We start from the raw sequence: 23823 nt of genomic DNA on the forward strand, positions 1-23823 counted from the left end.
AGGCGCGTCGATTGATATACTTTTTGTCCGGGTCAGGTCAACTTGGGGTGTTGACCTCAGGTCAAGGTCAGGTCAGCACCCCCAGGTCACGAAGTTGGTCGAAAGAGGTCATGTCGCATATCATTCGATTCGGCAGGCCTTCCTGAGTCCATTGGTGCCTTTCCCGACTCGCTAGCTCAATTTGATCAAGAGTTATTGACGAAAAACTAATTTGACCTTGATGACGTCATAAATGACGTAACGCAAGGTCAACATTGCAAAAATGACGCATCCAACCTTGCAAGAAGTGCATCAAATCACGATTCTGTGTGCTTGAGATAGTTGGAGATCGTTCCCGGCGCCAGAATAGCAGTTTTCATTTTTCCCCATTGACTTATAATGGTGAGGTCACGAAAATGACCTGACCTCATATGACCTTTAAGAAAAATCCGAGATATACAAGTTGTGGGACTCATAATGGATACTAGATCCTGCAAGTTTCATTTCCCTGTGACATCTCCTCTGGCAGTGAGGGCGTTGTGAAGTTGCGACATCTGAAGACCGTGCAGAGGTTCACTTATGACGTCATAGGTCAGTGACCTGACCTGACCCAAAAATGCGGTTGGTGTCAAAAGATCCGGCTTGGATCAAAGGTCAGGTATGCCAAGTTTCAGCTCTCTATCGCCAGCGTGTTCGAAGCTATCGCGAAAAAACCCTATGGGGGGGGGGCGGCACCCGCCCCCCCCCCTCGGCCGGCGAGGGTTAAGGTATTCTAGATTGAAGAACTGAGCTCAGCTCTGTTGAAGGCTGGCGTCTTGTCCGGAGTGTTCTGGGTGCTGGGTGATTGCCCGATATTCACCGACGGACGAACGGACGGATGTGTCTCGGCGCCGCCTGTCTGGGGCCCCTCCCCCTCCCCCGGGCTTCCGCTGCCAGCTTCCAGAAGGAACTGTATGATAAACCTCCCTCCCCCCCTCCCCCAGCCAGACAGCCAGAGGGAAACCATAGTTCGACTAATATGTCCTGCTCACTGCTGAGCATTTTGTTCTTACGTATTGCCCCAATGACTGAAGTCTGATGACCTTTTGCATGCATGTTTTATTTCTACACTTATCCCAGTATTAAAATTCACTCGTTTAACATTTTTCCTGTCTGCTGGCGCTGCTGAGGGCTAGTAATGAATAATGCTTACCCTTCGGTTCCCGCCCCTCTCGCCTTCCGTCGCGTCGTTCAGTCACCTGTACGTATGTGCAGGACAAGAATACGCATCTTGTCTCATTCAGACTATCGCCCCGGTAGGGATGACAATCACACAGCACAGCTGGTCGGCACCACGAGTCAATTATGACTCGTTACCTAACCTACAGGCACTGGCTCATCGGGCCCAATCGGACCTATAGGTACTATACCGTTGTATACAACGGTTACCGCGCGCAGCATGATAGCTTTCGCGAATCGGGACTTAGTTTGCAATAGTTAAAATGGTTTTGCCTCATACACACATTAATGCCGGGATTCAACGTTCCGATTTTCAAGTTATCATCCACATAGGTACGTGTCATTAGAGCCACGTTAGCGCCACATAGTTCGTTCGAAGCCGACTGCCACAGGCCACTGTAATATGGTATGCGGGTCGGGGTCGCGCCGCGCCTGGTTAATATTCACCCAGCGGGGTGAGAGCGCTACGACCAAGTACCGAGCGGGTCCCATGCCGGCCGATTCGCCGCCAGCCGACACAAAACTTACACACCGACCCGCGACGGCGCGGCATTGAAATGGGCTCATTGCGGCGGCCGGCGGCGCACAGAGTCGTCACCACGACCGTCATCCAGCCGGTACACACCGTGCAGAGATGCAGCTCAGGTAGTTTTACACGCGTACTATAACACTGCTACAACAACAGCAGCCAGACCGGGTCCTTTTTTACCTGGACCCGGTAAACCTTTTACCTTTTACCTGGACCCGGGTCCTCTACCTGGGACCTCTTTTCTTTCGTTTTGTCCCAAAGTTCGTACGCTGCCAAAGTTCTCGGATTGGTCATTCGTCTTGTGCATGCGCTCAGTCGATAAACCCATTGCCCAATTAATTCACTCATGTTGGTCGGCATATTTTGATTGACAGATACAAGTGCTGTGAACTTAGTTGCAACTCGGCTATCATCATCACTGTACAAAACCAGACCAAGTCACTCTGTAGGCGGAATGATGTAGAAGCGGTCTGGCGCCCAGAGAAGTGAGACAAGGATGCGGTGCAGTGGAGTACCTACGTCATGTTTCCGGTCACATGAGTGCAGAGAACATGTGCACTGTGGGCTGTGCACTGTGCAGAGTCAGTGCAACCCTAGCAGACTGCAGCCTGTCATGGGTTTTCCCGAGTGACTCCCCGTCCGCACGACAAGGAACAAAGGGAAGAGCTCGCTGCAAGATTTGGCCCGCACAGCGACCGCAGCGAGAGAGAAGGCCACGCAGTTGCGGAGTGGACGGTGAAGTATTCACAGCTCAACATAAAATGCGAGCATACAATCTTTCTTAGCGTGTCTAGTGATATTTCTCTCAAATCAAGGTGAGTTTGTTGGGTTTAAAATACGTAACCTCAGCTAGAAGATGAAACGTTTTTTTTTTTTTTAACTAGTAAACTAGAAGTACGTACCTAAAGAGAAGTACATAAGGACGTGTTCATCACCGTAAAGTGCGTTTAACGATGTAGGTAATTATACAGGTTATAGGTAGGTAATGTAGCCTGGGGCGAGTAGCTCAGGATAATTTATTTTGCTAAATAATTTTTGTCCCACATCACCTGAAAGGTGAAATTTTGTGCTCATTGCGTTCTCTGGACATTTTGCTTTAAATTTCGCTGCTCAAATTCATTCACTTATGATCGGATTCCCAGCTACGAAGTGATAAGCAACTACAAATGGGGCCTATTTCCCTACCCTCAGTGTTCGTGAAGTTAGCGTCAGCAACACCAACGAATGGATTCAGCATCGCTTCAAAAACTCTGGCCAGGTCAATTTGGGGACGGGAAACAGAAGCATCCCATTTATTTTGGCCTAGCTCCCCTTTTTCATCCTTTTACCTATCGCTCCTTAACCCGCGCATGACTAGGGGGGGGGGGGGGCTCTACATAGCCCTCCCTCCCGTTTTTCGGCAATATCTTATGAACCAATTCACGGATCAAAACGAAACTTGCAGCACCTTCAGCGGCATCAATTTGACACCTTGTGTTTAAATTTCAACTTTCTAGCTACCATGGTTTGGCCGGAAATGACGTCAGAGTGACGTCATGTTGGCCGATTTTGATGCAAAATATTGAATTACGGCAAACGCTCTCAAGAGCTTAGTTTTAAAGCTAGATCCAATTTCTTTGCATCAGTGGACTAACAATACACGTAGCTATCATACTGCTATCCCGAATTTTCGAAATTTTGAAATTTTGAAAAATATGTTTTTACAATTACAAAAAAAAAAATATTTTGATTTTTTTTTAAGAACTTTTTGATTTTTCGCAAGACCGGAATGGATGTGATAGAACACACACTAATGAACTACACTAGCAAGTTTTAGCCCAATATCTTAAAAAATAGCCAAGTTATTTGCATTATTGTCAAAATTTTACAATTATATGTTTTAAAGGGACCCTCCCACCTTAACATTAGTTTTGAGTTGAGATAGCCAAATTGGTGGCCATGGCCTGAAAATACCGGTTTGGGCATTCACAACATCGAAAAATGCTTTAATTCGGAGATATGGAATTTCAAACTTGCAGTTTTCGGATTCTAAGGGGCTAATGCATTGGTATGCCCCCTTAGAATTTGTGACGTCAGCGGAGATCTAACGATTTTTAAATCTTTTACTAAAACGTTTGGCAGCACGCGGTGGTATATGCTGCTTTGCGCGCAACAAATGCCGCACTTTCAAATAAAGTCGCTAGGAACAGCGGAGATCCCAAAAAGTAAACAAAAGTAAAAGTCTAATATCTTGAAAACCGGTGAATATTTTTCGATGAAATTTGGTAGATATTCATTTTTGCTCTTTCTGAACCGAGCGACATCACTTTCATGCCAATTCATTAACTTTTTTTGAAGGTGGGAGGATCCCTTTAATAAGGTGGCGAAGTACTAGAATGAGCAGCATGATTGAATATCGTAGAAGAATAACCGTATGCTCACTATCTTTTAACAATCCAAAATTAGCCTAAAATGAATGAATATATTTCGGATTCTACAGACGTGTAACACCAGCAGAGACAGAAAAATAGCAGAGTCACTGTGGATAAGGACATACCGAGTTTACCGACCAGCCCTAAACACCAACATTGCATCTTGGGCAGTTCTGTGATTAGTGTGAACTGTTAGTCTGAAACGTGATAGATGTTGGGATTGGGATAGCCTCATGACTGGTTGATCTGCATGGCTTTTGAAATGCTTAGTTTGATGTTAAAAAAAAAATAATGCCGATGTTTAATGAATCATTGAATGGATGATTATATGGATGATTAAATGGAATACTGAATGGTTGATTGAATGGATGATTGAAAGGGTGATTGAATGGACGATCACAGGTATGATTGATTTAATGGTTGATTGGATGCCTGATTGGATGATAGAATGGTTGATTGGTTCATTGAATGGATGCTTGATTGTATGATAGAATGGTTGATTGAATGTTAGAATGGATGTTTGAAGGTTTATCGACTCCCTGACTGAATGCAATGGGTGTAACCAGTGGATTGAACAATTGGATGAATGGCTATATTGCTGGCTGGACAATCGATCTACTGAGTAGTTGGTTGTGTACACATTGCTTGTTTGTTGTAATTATATTGTTTGTTTGTGAGATGACTAGAATAGTAATTCGTTGGGTCAAAGTGATCTCATACAGTTGTACAGATTCGGTTACGCTATCTTATGCCTGCCTGTTAATTTAGTCTTACATTGGTTAAAAGAGGCCGTGCTACTTATATGGCACGAGAATGTCATTAATATCCGTTGGTGGGATCAGTTAATTCGGCGTTTTTGTGACGTTCAATAATTTGTACATTTCTGTGCCTTGTATAGTTAACTTTTGAACTGAAGAAGGAACGTTTCCGAAATATATTCATTCATTTTAGGCTAATTTTGGATTGTTAAAAGATAGTGAGCATACGGTTATTCTTCTACGAAATTATATATTTTTCAAAGCCATTTTTCAGCACGTTTTTGATATCGTACAGCATTACAAATGGCACCATCGTGTTCCCGAGCTCAAACTGCATTTGATAGGCACCTTTTTGTTGAAAAATTTCATTTTCAAAATTTGAGCTTTTCTGACCTGAAATTGACCTGACCTCCGGTAAGTTCAGCTGAAAATGACCTCAAATGACACAGACAGTATCATTTTCGAAATCTACGTGTAAAATGGACCATAAAACATGGGTCACGTGACCGATACATGATAAATAATTTTCGTGACCTGAACTTGACCTGAAAAATTCAAAGTTAAAGTTCGGTACCCTCAGGGTATCTAAGGCATATATCAAGGAGTGCGTAAACTTAAAATGAGCCTGATCAGACTTGTCAGCCGGCGGCCAGAGCCTAAATTGTAAACAAGCAAAAATGCCGATAATTTTACTTTGACCTGACCTGTGACGTCATCAGTGACCTCGAGGTAAATGAAAATAGGTTTCGCTCGACAGTTTTTCCAGGGCTATCAAACACCGTTTGAATTTTGACGATCGGCCCAGTAGTTTCGGAGATAGGAGGGGGGCTCTGGAGAGCCCCCCCCCCTCAGTCACTCGGGTTATGGAAAATACTCCAGTCATGCGCGGGTTAAAGGATGGGGCGCGTCAACGGTGTCTCAAGGCTTCATCTGAGGGTCAAAATAATGGAGAGAAACGCTTCCTCGGGTCAATATCTGATCTCAGTCTCGGGTTCCAGATGTGTGCTTTCTATCTCTTATCCCTTAACCCGCGCCCGGCTGGGGGTCCTGGATTTCCACGCCCTGCTGGGGGGGGGGGGTGTTTGAACACCCCCCCTTGTAACTCGGCTCCTGGGCCACGTAGCGATACGCGGAAGGCGGCGTTCGAAAGAGCGTCAAAAATAATGACGAAATCACTTCGGTCAATTTTTTGCTCAGGTCAAAGGTCAGGTCACCAGAGGTCATTGAAGGCAAAATTTCGCCGATTTCCAGGTCGAATGTCGAAAATTTCCAAGAAGCCAACGCATAACTCGGGAACCAATAGAGCTACAGCGCTGCGGAAAAGCGCATTCGATAGCCCTATTAACGCCCTTTCTGAGTAATTCGCTCAGATTTGACCTAACGTTAACCCTCGCCGGCCGAGGGGGGGGCGGGTGCCGCCCCCCCATAGGGTTTTTTCGCGATAGCTCCGAACACGCTGGCGATAGAGAGCTGAAACTTGGCATACCTGACCTTTGATCCAAGCCGGATCTTTTGACACCAACCGCATTTTTGGGTCAGGTCAGGTCACTGACCTATGACGTCATAAGTGAACCTCTGCACGGTCTTCAGATGTCGCAACTTCGCAACGCCCTCACTGCCAGAGGAAATGTCACAGGGAAATGAAACTTGCAGGATCTAGTATCCATTATGAGTCCCACAACTTGTATATCTCGGATTTTTCCTAAAGGTCATATGAGGTCAGGTCATTTTCGTGACCTCACCATTATAAGTCAATGGGGAAAAATTCAAACTGCTATTCTGGCGCCGGGAACGATCTCCAACTATCTCAAGCACACAGAATCGTGATTTGATGCACTCCTTGCAAGGTTAGATGCGCCACTTTTGCAATGTTGACCTTGCGTGACGTCATTTATGACGTCATCAAGGTCAAATTAGTTTTTCGTCAATAACTCTTGATCAAATTGAGCTAGCGAGTCGGGAAAGGCACCAATGGACTCATGAAGGCCTGCCGAATCGAATGATATGCGACATGACCTCTTTCGACCAACTTCGTGACCTGGGGGTGCTGACCTGACCTTGACCTGAGGTCAAAACCCCAAGTTGACCTGACCCGGACAAAAGGTATATCATTCGACGCGCCTGAGCGAGGCGAACACAATGCTGCCAAAATCGGCGCTGTGCGGCCGTTTTTTGCGAAGTTATTCACCAAAAACTGAACCGTACCCTGGGGCACTTGACCTGACCTCAGAGGTCACCGGTTGACCTAGGACCTTAAAATCGGGTACCAATCTCTGCGTCTCGTAACGGCGCACACGCTCGTTTTTTCCGCGACGCGCTAGCTCCACCAGGGGCGAAACGGCGAGGGGGGGGGGGTCGTACCCGCCCCCCCCCCTCGGCCGGCGCGTATGTAGAAAACCAATAGGTCCGGCGAGGGTTAACGGTTTTGCCTGCAGGGGGCAAAAACTGCAAAAATAGCCGATTTTTTCGGAAACAGTTTTTCTGCAATAACTTTTTACCCAAGCCTTGTACGAGCTTACTTTTACCGGCATCGTGTTTCTCTCGTCAAGACGCATCGAATTAACTATAACTTGACCTTGAAAGGTTAACTTGAAAATTTGACCTCAGGTCAAGGTCATGACCTGACCGGAAAGGGTCATGTTGCATATCAGTCGATCCGTATCGTCGAGCTGAACACATCTAAGGCGTTTTCATTGCTCTAGCATGCCTCTATCAAAAGTTATTTGCGAAAAACTGTTAGATACCATTCGTGACCTAAGATGACCTCAGGGCATAACCAAGGGTCACGGACACCATTTTCATGTTCTGTGTGTCTAAACCACTTGTAATTCGGTGTTTGGGAGTGTTCATGATGTCTTTCGTCCAAAAGAGGAGCATTTCAATTTTCTCCCATTGACTTATAATGGGGAGGTCGCAAAATTGACCTGACCTTAGGTCACCGATATCAAAATTCCGAGATATACATTTTATAGATACTGTTACCCTTATCAATCGTTGAAAGTTTCAAAGCGATCGGTCACTCGGTGTAGCTATGACAGACATTGAAACTTTTTATGAGGTGGGGTCACTTCAAGTGACCTGGTGACCTGACCTTGAATGACCTTGGTCTGAAACTTTCACAACATGTGTAGAATTGATGTATGATAAGGTGTACCAAAAACGGCGGCGCTCCGCGCCGCCGTTTTTGAGATATTCGCAAAAAACCACAAGGGGGGTGTTCAAACACCCCCCCCCCAGCAGGGCGCGGGTTAATCGTCTCTTAAAAGACGGGGCGCGTCAAAAGTGCCTCAAGGCCTCTTCTTAGGTTCATAATAGCCGTTTTCACGAGGGGGTATCCGGCGAATGCACCTGATTTGACCAAATCTGCACCTAATTTATTTCACAATCACAGCAAATATCTTCATTTTATGAATTTATTTCAGTATTTTAATCGATGATGCTCTCTGATAATATGACAAAGCAGGCATATAAGCAATTAGTGCAACCCTAGCTGATAGCTGCTAAGAGACACACTGAACCTGATTTGACCAAATCTGCACCTAATCTGTACCAGATGTGCACCAAATGTGTACCAGATGGCCGTCGTGAAAACGTCTTAACCCGCGCGGGGCTGGGGTCTCCAGCCGAACGCGCGGGCCTGGGGGGTAAATTTTACCCCTCTGTTATCTCCCGAACTTATGGTCCGATTTGGAAAATTCAAACGCCAATCGAAAGATCTCATCACGAACAACTAAAAAACATGAACTTAATTAAAAGTTTGAGGTCAAGGTCAAGGTCAGGTCAAGGGTACAATTTGCAAGTTTCTACAGTATCGGCCTTGCACCGTAGTTGCCGAAGAATGGAGTCATGGACTGAGACTGATTGCCCAAAACGTGTTCTTAGGCTACTAAGACAATATTCGTTGCATACAATATCATTCATATGTCAAGGTCAAGGTCAGGTCAGGTCAGGTCAGGTCAGGTCACCAAAAACGAAATGTAGAAAAGGGCATGTGCGACACATGTTTTATGGGTCATTTTATTCATAGAATTCAATAGGCACACTCAATGGGTGATATGGACCACATCTGGATGAATTTCAGGTCGAGGTTAGGTCAAGGTCAGGTCAAGTGAGGTCAAGGTTTGAAGTTGGTTGTTAAGGCCTAAAAAGGTGTCTATCTGATTCAGTTTTTCACGGCAAATCGAATGGTGCTATTTTTGTTTCCGTACGAGGTCTAGAACTTCAAAAAATCATTTTTCAAAAAAGTTGTTTGTCGTGACGTCATAAAATTTTGAATAACTCCCACATTTTTGAACCGATTCTTTTAAAAAATTCAGTTTTTTGAAACCTTTTGGGCCAAATTTTAAAAAATTCTAAAAACCGAGATAGCCATTTGATAGACAAACTAGAATCACGTATAACCTTTTTTGTTGCGTCTTGATTCCCTTTAAAATGAAGATGTTAACGGCGTTTGAAATATTTCCGTTTTTGAGGCGAAAATGGCGAACATGACGTCACTAAAACGTCATTTTCTCAACAAAAAAAAAAATCCAAAGGATTTCGCTCAAATTTTCAGGAAACGTGTCAAATTGATGTAAGAAAAGGTAGTGAAAGTTTGACGGCGCTGCGCGCCGCCATTTTGAGATATTGCAAAAATTCGCCAGGGGGATAAAATTTACCCCCCAGCCCCGCCCGGGTTAATGGTCCCAATCGATTCCTCGGGTCAATAACTAGTCAAGGGTTCCAGATGTGTGTCTCCTATCCCTTATCCCTAAATCGTCTCTTTACCCGCGCCTCGTTAGGCAATTGGCGGACCCTACCACCCGCTGGAGGGGGGGGGGTCCAATAGTTTCGGAGTTAGGAGGGGGGCTAAGAGCTCCCCCCAGGGCGTGTTATACGCAGACCCCAGTGGGGCGCGGGTTAAGGGACGATTAAGGTATGAAAGGGGGTGCTAGGTCAAAATAAATGTGATATTCGTGTCTCCCGCCCCCAAAAGGACCTGACAATATTTTTTGACGCGATTCTGAATCAGACTCTGTATTCGTTGCCACTTGCCTCTGCTGACGCTAACTTACGGACAATACTTGCATGGCATGGGAAGAAACCAACAAGGATTGAAAACACTTCCGCAGTCAATGACAAAACATGCATAGTTGTTCTCACATTTACAGCTATTTTCACACAAACGTTATATTCACAGGCGGCAGGGATGAGTCAATTACCTCATGCCAGGCTGCGGCCACAACAGCGGCAGCAAAGGAGGCTCCTTCCTCCAACCTGCAGTGACTACAGTCAGCGAGCGGGCTGCGAGCGTCAGGACTGCCGCGCGCTGCACCTGTGCCACCGCTTCCTGCTTGGTCGATGTGCGACGGGCAGCGGCTGCTCCCTGTCCCACATGCTGTACACGCCCCGGAACCTCCGCTTGCTGGTGCCGCTGGGCTGGTCCTCTCCTGGCGACATGGCCCGGGCGCTGGACATAATGCGGCAGCGTGCTCGCGGTCACAACTTCAGTGTGTGTCACATGTACAACATGGGCGTCTGTACAGCAGCCGACTGCGTGCGACTGCACGTCTGTCACCGGCACGTCTTGGACAAATGTCCACTGGACAACTGCGGGCTCATCCACAGTGTGGTGGACAGCGCGCACAACATGCACGCCCTCATGAAGGCCGGTCTGAGCGACACGCCCGTTTCAGAGGTGCTAAGACGTCTGAGAGAACAGATACGCCGACAGCCGACCAGGCCTAGTCTCTGCAAGTCAGTCTACAGCGGACAGGGCTGTCAACGCCACTGCCTGCGATTGCACTACTGCGAGGCGTTCGCGCGCGCACGCTGCAAGTACGGGGAACGGTGCTACAAGAGCCATAGCCTACGGGACGCGCACAATGAGCGCGTGCTAACATTCTTCGGATGGACAGAGGAGGAAGTGTTGGGTGTGCTCAAGGCGAAGGACAGTGCCATCTTAGGGTCACCGATCGCAAAGGATGAGACTCCTGCCAGAGGGCACGATGATGCGGAAGGAACCGGCTACCAGGATCTCACCGAAGAGTCAGGATCCGGGGAGGGAACTGAGACAATCGCCAAGAAAGATGGCGCGAAAGAGAGAAAGCGAGATCGGGAGGGTCTTGAATGGACCAAAGGAAAAGCAGAAGAGGAAGTGGATATGGAGAGACAAGAATGGCGCCGCAAAGAGGAGGAATGGAACTGTCGACAGAAGAATTGGGAGCGTTTAGAGAAAACCTGGCAGGAGAAAGAAAAGGAATGGGAGTCGAAAGAGCAAAAATTTGTGCAAAAAGAGAAGCAACTGCAGGAGGAGCTTAAAACATTAACCGAGAAGCAGACTAGAGATCAAGAGACATTGGCGATCCATGAACGCGAACGGGAAGCGTTGGAGCAACAGAGAGAACAGGAACAGAAAAAACGAGAGCACGATGAGGAAAATTACAGGAAAGAAATGGCCGAAAAGGAAGCCCAATGCCAAGAGTTGACTGAGAAGCACACGCGACTCCTGACCAACTACACAGCCAGCGAGGAGACCGTCACCACTATGAAGCGGATGAACTTTGAGCTGGGGCAGCAGCTGGTCACCCTACAGATGCTGTTGAAGGAGTCTGAGGGTCGCGATGTCGATAAAGCAAAAGCACAAGAAACCAAGAAAGGGAAAGACGCAGAAACTCAAGCTGACACAATTCGTGAGCAGATTAAGAAGCAGCGGGAGTGTCTCGAGTGCAGCATTTGCCTGGGCGTATTCAAGAGGCCGGTGACCCTGGGATGCTCACACACGTTCTGTCGAGGCTGCATTGAGGAAGCCAGCCATGCTCAGCCGCTGAGGTACGGGGGTGGTCAGTCGCGCCAGTGCCCGATGTGTCGACAGATGACGAGTTCCCTGGTGCCGTGCCTCGCCCTGGAAAACCTCGCCAGCTGCCTGTCCGATGACGCCCCAAAGCAGCAGCCAGGGGCCGTTGGTGTCCGCAGGACAGCCAATGCCCACACATTGGGGTATCTATATAGGGTAGGGTGGGATAGTGTGAACATGCGGGGCAATTACATAGTGTGAATAACACAAAATTACGGAAAATCCATAAGTGGCATGACAATAAGACCAATGAGAGAAATTATCGTAACTAAAAGGGCTATCATATGAATGGGGTTTAAAGTTTCAGGGAATGAAGATGTTGACGCACAGTGTAAAAAATCAATTTCGCAAGGATAAACGCCTAACAACACGTCATTGCAACTTCATTGCAGCGCAAAATCTTGCATTGTTAGCGCCTAATACGCAACGGCTTTTGTTGTACAATGACCTAATCAGTGCCTTCAATCCACGAAATTTGCTTTTGAACCCTGTTTTTAAAAATTGCAAAATAACTTTTAGCGTGGGGTAATTTGAACATAGTGTGAGAATTTCAATGAAGACAGGGATAGCTCCGAAAAAACAACGCTCCCAGTTTTTTTGCCAATATTTTTGACCCAAAGCAGTAGCAGATAAGTGATGCCAGTTTTATAAAATTTACGTCTAATATCCGCCTAATGTCTGGCATTTTCGTTGATTTTCCGTCCAAAAATGTTAAAGTCAACTATTTGTCCAAATATGTCCGAAAATTATGCAGCTATCAACACTCAAAACCGTCATTTATATTGCTTTATCATGTAATTTTACCAGCCGAAAAGTGTTCATTATATTGAGAGCTTAACAAGCTTTCCATTCGCCAATCAATGCTACGCACGATTACTTGATAAAAATGCTTAAAGGGACCCTCCCACCTTCAAAAAAGTTATTGAATTGGCATGAAAGTGATGTCCCTTGGTTCAGAAAGAGCGAAAACGAATATCTACCAAATTTCACCGAAAAATATTCACTGGTTTTCAAGATATTAGGCTTTTACTTTTGTTTACTTTTTGGGATCTCCCCTGATACTAGCGACTTTATTTGGAAGCAATAATTTGGCAGCCTTAAAGTGCGGCAGACGTTGCGCGCAAAGCAGCGTATACCACCACGTGTTAACGATGGTTTTAGTCTAAGATTTAAAAATCATTAGATCTCCGCTGACGTCACAAATTCTAAGGGGGCATTCCAATGCATTAGCCCCTTAGAATCCGAAAACTGCAAGTTTGAAATTCCATATCTTCGAATTAAAGCATTTTTCGATGTTGTGAGTGCCCAAACCGCTATTTGCAGGCCATGGCCACCAATTTGGCTATCTCAACTCAAAACTAATGTTAAGGTGGGAGTGTCCCTTTAAGTGTGGCAGGTCATCGTCCAACGTTGTCCAGACTTCTATACCTTTGTGCAATCAATTCTGAATTGGACATTATAAAGAATCGGAACTCCGAATGTCCAGGTTCCGATTGGCACCACTATAACAGATGAAGTAAGGTTTGGTAGAGTTTTTATCGAACGGAGATGATAGACGTTCTGCTAATTGAAGAGAGGCGAATTCTGTCAACTGACCGGTGTGCAGCGTGCAGATATTGATACTCTGCAACTCTTATTTTTGTTGTTGTGTTGATTTTTCAAGTGATGGTATTTTTAGAATTGCTCTGTTTATGGGTCAAACAACATCGGTGCTGGCGAGACTATCTTTTTAATGGCAGGTAAAGACAGTATGTTCAAATTACCCCACGGTGGGGCAATTTGAACACACCGTGACTTGGTGGAGAAGTGATGCTATGCTATTCAAGGTATGCCCGGCTCGTCCAAAAATGAGGCTTGCATGGTGAAAGCAAGTGACACATGCGCTACTGAAACAGTTTTTCTTCATCCAGGGTTGAGCTGGAATTTGGTACAACGGAGAAGACGTAAAAATATGTTCAAATTACCCCACACTACCCTACCGCACAGTCTGCCTTGAACATACCACGGAATGGGTTGCGGTGACCCGCGGAGCTAGAGACCGGAGATCCCGGTGGCTTGAGAGCCTCAGCAGAGCACGTGACGGCAGTGAGCCAGGTGAGAGTGACCGGGCAGGGTGCCGCCCTCCCTTACTCTTCCCTCCCCGCCGACTCGCCTACCCCGGGGGGGGGGGGGGGGCGGGCCGTCTGCGGGCGCCGCGGCGCCTACCGCCCGGGGGGCGTATTCGCCAATTGTATTACACGAATCGGCCCATCAACTAGCGACATCTCTAGTGCGACGTCATAGCCATCCGCCGCGACAATGCATGCATTGAGGCTAGATTTGAGTTGAGACTTTTTTGGAATTGTATATGGCTATTAAACATGCATGTGTCGCCGTAGCCGAGTGGTTAGAGTCTCGGTGTGGTGGACGAAAGGTCGGATTGATTCTTGCTTTAGCGGTTCTTTTCTCTTAAAAAGAAGTCGGTCGTAGACGCGCATTTTTGGCCCCTACGTTCGCACGCCAATATCGTACGCCCAATAAATCTCTGACAAGTATTCATCTGATTAAGGAATAAGTTGCAAAAGAACTGCAGTTGCAGTCTATACCTGAACTACCAATTTTGTTACGGCACTGTCGATATTCGTCAAAGTCGGAAGAGCTATTATGAAACACACTCGAATGACAACGGATTCCTGTATTATTTCATGGATCAGATAAGACATGTATAGAGATAAATTGATAACAGCCCGCCGTGAGCATGCAACTTAACAACCAGTCCCAAGTTATTTTCATAAACGTCTAATATAATTTATAAATCTTTTTGACTTTAACTAGATTCCAAGTAAGGGGACTTAGGTATCCCCCTGGCGGCTGAAATGTAAGTTATAGTTAGGGCATAGCTCCTATAGATGACGCTCTGACGGCTGGAAACTGATATCTCGTCCCGTGATTACGCTAACAGCTATGCCGAACTTTTTTTGTGCATGGTGATTCTTACACGAAAAGCTATGCTTACCAGCGTGCGATTTTTACTTTTCATCTTAGTTTTCGCTACTTTTAGGTACTTTACCTTGCCAAGTGCCCACCTACTTTCAAAAGGTCAGCGCCGCCCCTGTCAATGCTGCGTGCTATCACCCATTGGCAGTGAGAAATATTGATCAATGAATGGCCATCGTCCAGCACCATTTGTCTTTCCATTGGCTACGTTCGCATAGTATGCACTATGCATTAGTGATGTCAATCACAGAAAATCAGAACACCGCTACCAAACCAAATACAAACAAAGACCATTGGAAAATACCGAAACCGAACCAATCGGTTGGACTGCAAATATCTATCTTATGCAACATATTCATTAGAAGAATGCCTACGTCTGATTTCTTAGGTGCACGCCGTTGCAAATGTATAAAAAACGCACAATGACAGATGACACGAAAATCGAAGTCGCCGAGTGGATTCGAACAACCTACCTCGGAATCACCAGTCCGATACTCTAATCACTTCGCCACGGCGACAACATTGTCCAAACAGCTTAAATGTCATTAACTTAAAACCTAGCTTCAATAGACGCCACCAAGGGCGAGGACCGAAAGTATGACGCCACGCTGACGTCACTCAGGAGGCACGCTATTGGTCGGCCGATTCGTGTAATACAATTGGCGAATACGCGCCCGGGGGACCGGCCGTCCCGCCGGATCGCGATCATTCAGTGGCCGTAATATTACCTTTGAAACCGTTCTGTTTACGACGGAAAGGCAAATACGAGGATAGCCCATAGGAAGACTGAGCGCGGTTGCTTGCATTATCATCAGTACAGGGTGAAAAATAATTACGCGAATATACTTTTTCATCATCTAGCAATGGAAAAAACGGCGGTGAGATGAAAACTATAAGTTTTACTTTATCCTTATCTACATAGTTGCGATACATTGACAATAGGCGTTCCGGCATGATTGGCATCATGGCATGTGAACAACTGCTGGCCAAAGCTCAGCCCACACCTTCTGGAGCTGTCCAGTGAGGCAATCGGTATTGGTGGCTCCTTGCAGCTTTTAGACGGTCTCCTGAGGAGTCACCTGCATATTTTTAATCGAATTAAGGTCTTGGCTTTTCCCAGATCATTTTTTGTATGTTTTGAAGAAAAACAGGTACTTACGGCACAAGTCTTGAGTTTTGTTGGCCGTGAAAGTAAGGATTTAACCAATCACGAAGAACAGATTCTTTGTGTCGGACACAAAATTGCGTTTAATCATTTTGCCCCTTTTGCTGCACCGTGGATTATACAGAGACACTCGTCTGGGCGGATGTTCCACTGGCTATATTATTTTTAGGTGTCTTTTTTGGGAGTTACATGTACCTAATTCTAACACCATCCGGGGACTCATGTGTCACTGATGTGTTCCTTTGCCAGATGGTTGAAGGTTGGGACGGGCGGGACATAGGGCGCATCGGCAGCTCCCAACGAAGTTGTACTGCAGGTTTGACGGCTGAAAGAGCTGCAAAGATGTCTCACCCAACCACGAAGCTAGCTGCTCGCCCTCCTCTGTCGTCCTCCTCTGTCTCTACTTTGTTGGTTTTTGGAAAACTTTTATCAACAATCCTACTGTAAATTGGTGAATTTCGGTCACCCCGATGGTTTCAGCGGCTTTTTTTTCACGGATTTATGTGCGAATCGTGATATCTCAGATCGGGTACCCGGCCACAGTAAGCTATTTTACCAGTTTCCTTATCGACTGGCGGCGTTTTGGTTTTGTCGCTGACATGGTGACCACCCATTCGGCGACTGAATCCGCTGAGGTTTGGTTGCTGCGAACGGCTTTGCTTTTAACCCGGCAGGCAGTGGGCCTCCCGGCCACCTTCCGCGCGGTGGGGGGGGGGCATTTTTTGCCCCCCTCCCGTATCTCCGAAATGATTGGACGGATCCGGAAAATTCAAACGGCGTTCGATAGCCCTGTCAAATTTGTTGAAGGAAACCAAATTTCATTGACCTCGGGGTCACCGATGACGTCACAGGTCAAGTCAAAGATAAAATGTTTCACCGTTCACGGGGCTTCTAGGGAAAGCGCTATAACACCGAGTAAAACGCATTTTGTCCAAAATCAGCGATAGGGCGTCAGTTGTCTAGTACATATGTTGCTATTAGAGGTCACTGGTCATACCAGGTCAGGTCACAGGTCAGGTCACCAAAGGTCACCAAGGGTCACCACATGAACCCAACTTTACTAAGGTTGTGCGATGCATGTTTTATGGCCAGTTTTTCATTTCCAACTCAATGGTGTTGGTTATAAGACCATCAGGTACGGTTTAGGTCACTTTCTGGTGGAGGTCAGGTCAAGGTAATGCTTGGACCAGTAATGCTTGTCCATGCGGCCATCCACTTGAAACTGCGGAACACTACATCCTTCATTGCACTACACACAATAATATTCGACAAACGCTTTTCGAGGAACTATCCACAATTCTCAATCTTGACTTTCGAACTTTGCCAACATCTAAACAACTCAAGATGCTACTTCATGGCGAGTTACTAAACCCGGGCAGCGGACGAGAGGTGGCAAGCTGTTTCCAGAAATACATAATTAATTCCCACAGATTTTGATCACCAAATCTCTCGGGCGCGTGGGGCGGCGGCTCCCGGCGGCTGTTCCGGGGCGCTGTGGGCGGGTGTTCCTCCTCGTGCGGTGGTCGCTGATGTGCAATGAACGCGAGACATCGATGACTGATTGTGTGAGAATGTATGATGCGTACGATGGAGTGTAGTGTAACTGTTTGAAAATGCGATGTGTGTGAGAGCGCGCGTGTGTGAGTGCATGTATGCACGTGTCGCTAATAATAGTACACAATAATTACCTGATACGCCAAGAATTGCTACGTGTGCGCGTGCCAGTACAAGTGATTAAGAGTATGTGTTTGTATGAATGTGTATAGTGTAACGCATAGGTACGAGTCTGCACGTAAGCTTGTATGTTTGTGAATGAGTGTGCACGGAGAGAGGTGCCCCGAGTTAAGCCTTGAGCTTCTGCACCAATCTCCTATTTACTCCTTTGTTCCAGTACTTTCTGTTCAATAAATATCATCATCAAGGTCAGGTCAAAAAAGGTCAAATTTCAAAGTTGATATTTTTGCATGAAATGGGTACCTATTGATTCGATGCAGCTCGTCACGGGGATTCTAATGGTGGTCTTTTTTTTTGCGCTACGAGGTTTAGAATTGCTAAAAATCGAGTTTGAAAATTTGACGTTATCAATTTTTAAGTTTGTTCGCTATAACTTGGCCAAAAAAAGAGGTATCGATCTCCAATTTGGTATGTAGATAGAAGGTGGTAGGGACACTATCACATATATTCCGCTTTTTTTCGAAATTCAAAAAACTTTTTGGATTTTTCGGCTGTTATATTCAAAAAATCTATTTTTTTATTTTTGGGGTCAAAATCCAAAAACTTCAAAAATCTGAGATAACACTTTTGTAGCCCTTTAAATTCTACACCTTTTATGTCCGAAACATTTTTCTGTATCTCTAAAGCTGTAGGCCCGGCAGCTCTTCTCGCGAAACCTTTTTTGGGTCGAAAATGGCAAAAATGACGTTACTCTGACGTCATTAGCGTCAAACCTATCATAGCCTTTGGAAAAATTTTGGTCACAATGTGCAATAGCTATTCACGGAAGGGTACTCAAAGTTTGGTGACGATCGGCGCAGCGGTTCTCGAGATATATCGAAAAAACTAAAGGGGGGGGGCATTTTGGCCCCCCCCCCCCCACCGCCTGGAAGGCTAAAGTCCTCTCAAATGTTTTTATGCTTCAAACAAATGTATAACTGTGTAATGCTGGTGCCGAGACTGCTACGAATCCCTTCCGCTCCAGTTCAATCAAATCATCACAAGCATTTTCCCTGGCAGCTCCAAATTGTGCTCTTCACTTATGTTGGTCTTGAGCAGCGTATGGCGTCAGCACCACTCGAAGCCGAAAGGTGTTGAAGACCTTCCAGGTCATTCTCCAAAGTTAGGCCACTTTTGGTAGATGAAGTGACAACAAACACGACCATTATATCTATGACAACCCGCGCTCATGCAAAGTGCTCCACTGGCGGATAACTTTTGTAAGAAAATACATATTCGCGTAATTACTTTCCACCCTGTATATGACGCCTATTAAACATTAAACAACAATTTATGAACTATTAAGGCAACATAATAAGTGTAATAAGACACTAAAACAATATTATTAACAACAATAGTCAAAACTGCAACTCATGAGTATTGTCGGAAACCAAAATTTTCAGGGTTTTAACCTCGCCTGCAGAGGAGAGGATGCAACCCCCCTAAGGGCTTTTCGCAAATAGCTCACGTAAAAAACGGCCGATCGCGACGAAACTTTCAGTACCCTCGCAGTCGCGTTGATCAATTTTACACCTAACCTAAAAAAATATGACCCGATCTAAATGACCTTTGACCTGTGACCTACTTTTCGAGACCATATTTGGCCGGAATCGCGATTCGGCGTATGTCCTCGCATTAGCCGCGCGTTTGCAGTCTTTTCGTGGTTTCAAGCGTTCAATCAAACATGTGATTTGATGCTGCTCCCATACATTAGGGTGTATGTCAAGACTCAAGATCACCTGAAGGTCAGGTCAGGTCATTGACCTTTGATGACCTCGGCTCACTTTTTCGACTTTTACATTTTTAAGCTAGTTTTTGGAGCTGCATTCGAATTTAGCAACCATTTGAACACCTAAGAAGTAATTTTGGTGCCTTCGTAACACGTTATGAAGCTGTCAGAGGCGGTTGACACGCACTACGAATACCCGGCAGGACCCATAATGGTTGACCTGACCTGACCTGACCCGGCCTGGCCTAAATGCATGACGATATCATCTGTGATCAAAACTGACATGATATTCGTGATCAGCGCCCCGAAAAAACCATAGCGGCCACACTTTATGACGTTCTAACAGGTCCCGATTTTCCAGACTTTTTGGTCATTGACCTGACCTGGAAGGTGAACCGATGACCTAGGACCTTAAAATCGGGTATCATCGGCTTCCTCTCGTGACGGGCAACGCGCTCGTTTTTCCGAGAAGCTCTAGCTCGATCAGGGGCAAACGCGAGGGGGTCGTTCCAACCGCCCCCCCGTGTGCCGTCGAGGGACGCAAAATAGCCTGTGCCGGCGAGGGTTAAGTTAGAATCTGCCAGTAGCTTTGAATCATACAATTTTGAATGCAATACCGGGTGTTCCGAAAAAAGTGTCACGATTTTAGTCACGTGCGATTTCCGTAAAAATTGTCCGAAATAGTTTGGCTTAAGATATGTTGCTCACAACCCTTGTCGATTTTGGTGGACAAAACGGTTCACCAAAATCTACGATGGTTTTCTCGCCAGAACAAAAAATCAAAATCGTCCGATTATGGTTCGAGACGAAATCGTACGTCACCGTCCGCCGCCGACTTCGACGCGAGTGTGACATGGAAACTCGAGATCTGCCCTGCAACAAACTCATTGCAAGGTTTGTTAACCATTTTGAGACAACAGGTTCAGTCCTGAATACTCACAGGGGCAGCAGCGGCAGGCCAGCATCGGTTTCAAAGTCCCCAGAGACCATCGCGGCCGTGCGAAATTCCGTCATTGCCAGTCCCAAGAAGTCGCTCCGTCGACGCTCTCAACAGCTCGGACTTGCTAAAACCAGCGTAAGACGCATCCTATGCGACGAGCTAAAACTGTCATCGTACATAATATCCACCAGACAGAAGATGACGGATCGGGACAGGCAAAAGCGGCAAGTCATGTGTCAATGGATCTCCAACAAGATGGAGAGGAACGCGCGGTGGGTGAACCGAGTCTGGTTCTCAGACGAGGCTCACTTCCACCTGAACGGTGCGGTGAACAACCACAACAACACTTTCTGGGGTAACTCACCACCGGAAGAAGTAACGGAGAAGCAGCTGAAGGGCCCGAAGGTCACTGCCTTCGTGGCCTACAACGCCACTCACGGCCTCCTCGGTCCCTACTGGTTCGAAGAAGATGGCCGGACCGTCACCATCAATGGCGAGCGCTACCGCGAGGTCATCCGGGAATTCTACGCGGATCTGACCGATATGCTCACCGATAACCAACTGCAACAGGCATGGTTCATGCAAGACGGAGCTCCGCCTCACACTGCGCGTGAGAGTATCGAATGCCTTAAGGAGCTGTTCAACGCTCGCCTCATGTCTCTCGGCACCGCCCATGAGTGGGCTCCCCACAGCCCTGATCTCAACCCGCTAGACTTTTGGCTGTGGGGGGCTGCCAAGGACACTGTGTACGCAGGCAAGCCCAAGACACTGGTCCAGCTTAAGCAGAACGTCGAAAGATACCTGCATCAAGTCGGTCCCGAGACTCTGACGAAAGTCGCTGAGAGTTTCCAGGCCAGAATCAAGGCGTGTCTCAACCGCGGTGGTGCCCATATCGAGAACGTGAACTACAAGAAGTTCGCGTAAACTTGTGATCGCAGGAACTCCTCTGCCCTCTGGCAAGGAGTTATAGCACTGATACGAGAGTAACCTTGTTGAAAAACGACAAACGTGAGCTTTCATATGGTGTATGTTTTAATGCGTTAATACTTGTCAAGCGTTTATAATACACGTTTGAAACTGTGACACTTTTTTCGGAACACCCTGTACACAAATTTTGTGCTCGGGTGGATAAATATACACAGTACACACTTTGTACACACAGTACACACTTAGTTTGAATGGCACCTAATGGTAGTCATTTCGCACTATTTTTGGTAGATGTTTAGGTATCCCTACTAAATCTAGAAGGATTTTAGTATATTATGGAGAAATAAACTACAATACTAGTCTGTACTAGCTACAGATTGTTTGTTGCCAGGTCGATTAGCGTCTGTTTCGGCGCATGCGTTTTGAGAGGACCGATAGGACGCAAGGCGCGCTTCTTGGACGGATTTGGCATTTGGATAGATTGATTTACGTACAGCCTCAGCGTGTGCCGATCATCCTGCCTTTTCTTGTCCAAGAGTGAACTGAGCGAGGTTCTTAGCATAGAGATTGGAGAGTGATGACGATTTCCGCGAGGATGTTGGGTCCTACCGTCCGCCCAAGCGTACTGGTCCGCCAGTGCTGCTGTCTTTATTCTGTCAGGTTATCTAACGGCGCTATGGGCATGTAGGTACAGCATTGCAGTAGCAAATGCTTAAACTAAATGTGCGGTGGCATTTTCCCATGCTTAGTAGGAAGCACTCGACGTCCCTTCCGTACCTGTCGTGGAAGGGACGTGTCTGTCATTGACGCACATCAACTAGATGGATCTTGATTGTAGCATTTCGCAGCAGCGTTTCATCGTTCAGCGGCCTAACGCCGAGCCAGCTCTCATTTCGAGGGGGTGGTACTTTGCTGAGGAGCATGAGTGGTCACTGGTCACGCTGCATCGTGAGCCAGATGAAGCCGGTGGGCAGACCGTGTACCGTACATTTGCGTACATGATTTTGTCCCACGAACCTAAGCGATGCGCATTTTTTTCCACAAATTTACCTAATATATACCCAGCATGCCTATTAGTCGTTAGGGGGCAGCACACCGGGCGTGGTGTATTGCGTAGAGGGCAGGACCTATGCAACAAAACTTGCTCCAATTCCGTTTTCATCGTGGAAGTAATATGCTGAATGGAGGATCATACTTTGATGTCCAACTTACGTACAACATAAAAAATAAATACCTCAAGGCTCAAGAATACTGTGATCATAGCAGTAGCTCGTGCTCAGCAGTGAAATCATGAATAGTGCTCATATACCGGATTTAGTGCAAAATGAGCTACCACACACCCATTTATTATGCCAGATCTGGCATCGCCTCTATACTAACTAAAATAGTGCGGAATGACCGGATATACCTGTGTTTGACAGGAATTGCCTGCGAAAAGACGATAGTGCAAACTGAACTTATGCTAGTGCAAAATAACTGAAATTTAGGTACTGAAAAAATTATCCCCCATAGAGGAGGTGGGAGGAGCGGAGGACGAGCCCCCGCCCTCTCTCCGCCTCTCGCCGCCGCCCGCACCGCTCTGCCTCACGGGGAGCTGTTTGTTCGACGGCTGAATGACACGGTGACTCACTGTGTTGGTTGCGAGTACACGCGTTTGTACGACGGTGACGCGTGTTGGTCGTAACGATGCGTGGACACCAACGGCCAGGCCAAGGACTGGCAGCGATGCCGATCACTCCTGGAGTGATTAGTGGTCAGATTACCGAGGCTTCAGGTCACCGATCGCGGTCGATCGATCGATAGTGATTGAAGAACGCGGTCGTCTATTACAGCTCATTGGAGGCCGATTGTTACACTCGGTAATCACTCGGAACTGCCGGTACGATTTCACCATTCCGATTCCGTTGGCCAAGTATGCATCTTTTAGATTGCTGAAGGTCATCGACCGGACATCTTTGTCAGGCATCCGGTATGCATTGTTCTACCTTTTCATTTGTTTACCTTTTCTATAATCACTATTAACTTCACGCTTGTCGCTCACTTCCAATTAGAAGACGTGATAATCACTAACCACTCATCTTCACGGCCTGTGGGTAGCACACCACCACGATCTACAGGCACTATGTCTTACGTGCCGTGTTTGCCTTGAGCTCTGGGTCCCATCTGCCTGCCCTGACCTCCTCGCCGTCCCGGCGGCCCTGTGTTGACTGCTCCTCTGGTGCGTGGTCACGCATAGTTAGCTCGGCTCGTGTTTGTGTTGTGACTGCGCCCGTCACCCGCGGACGGGCCGGGCGAGGCGCGTCTGGCTCTCGTCAACATACGGACTTTGGTTGGACGGCCAGTGATGGACGCTGGGCCGAGTGGCGCGTTTTATCGGTCACCAGGGGTCACCTGTCACACTAAGCGATGACCGATAACATTTGATCGATCAGTCAGTAACCAGCGACCGAATAAAATCATCAGATGCTTTCAGTACCTGGTGCGTTGCTGGAATCTTTGGGTAGGAGTTTTAGCACATTTGATGCAAGACTTTCACGAGAAGCTGTTACCGTGAACCACAACCAGTGTTGTGTCAGTATCTGCTATCAGTGACCAGACCATTGACCAGCACGGCAGCTGACCGACCGATGGCCACCTCTCACC

The 23823-nt window shown here is 46.7% G+C and overlaps 1 protein-coding gene and 1 long non-coding RNA gene across 2 annotated transcripts; one reads left to right on the top strand and one right to left on the bottom strand.

Annotated features, from left to right (window-relative positions):
- The first annotated feature begins 2357 nt into the window (after nt 1-2357).
- Nucleotides 2358-21383, top strand: LOC122376282. The gene is made up of 3 exons (XM_043356084.1): nt 2358-2541; nt 10075-11705; nt 20445-21383. The coding sequence occupies exons 2-3, from the start codon at nt 10084-10086 to the stop codon at nt 21175-21177; spliced, it is 2355 nt and encodes a 784-aa protein (XP_043212019.1). The 5' UTR covers nt 2358-2541; nt 10075-10083; the 3' UTR covers nt 21178-21383.
- On the bottom strand, nt 20102-20711 carry LOC122376293. Its single transcript, XR_006255585.1, has 2 exons — nt 20618-20711; nt 20102-20400 (listed from the first exon to the last, which is right to left on the bottom strand). It is a non-coding gene; the product is annotated as an uncharacterized LOC122376293 (long non-coding RNA).
- Nucleotides 21384-23823: the final 2440 nt, after the last annotated feature.

This window comes from Amphibalanus amphitrite, unplaced genomic scaffold, assembly GCF_019059575.1.
Source record: "Amphibalanus amphitrite isolate SeventyFive unplaced genomic scaffold, NRLGWU_Aamphi_draft 000042F_arrow, whole genome shotgun sequence".
Lineage (NCBI taxonomy): Eukaryota > Metazoa > Arthropoda > Thecostraca > Balanomorpha > Balanidae > Amphibalanus > Amphibalanus amphitrite.

Coding starts and splice junctions, on each gene's coding strand:
- LOC122376282 (XM_043356084.1), top strand. CDS start 10,084: ATGAGTCAATTACCTCATGCCAGGCTGCGGCCACAACAGCGGCAGCAA. Junction 11,706..20,444: donor AGCCATGCTCAGCCGCTGAG/GTACGGGGGTGG, acceptor AATATCCACCAG/ACAGAAGATGACGGATCGGG.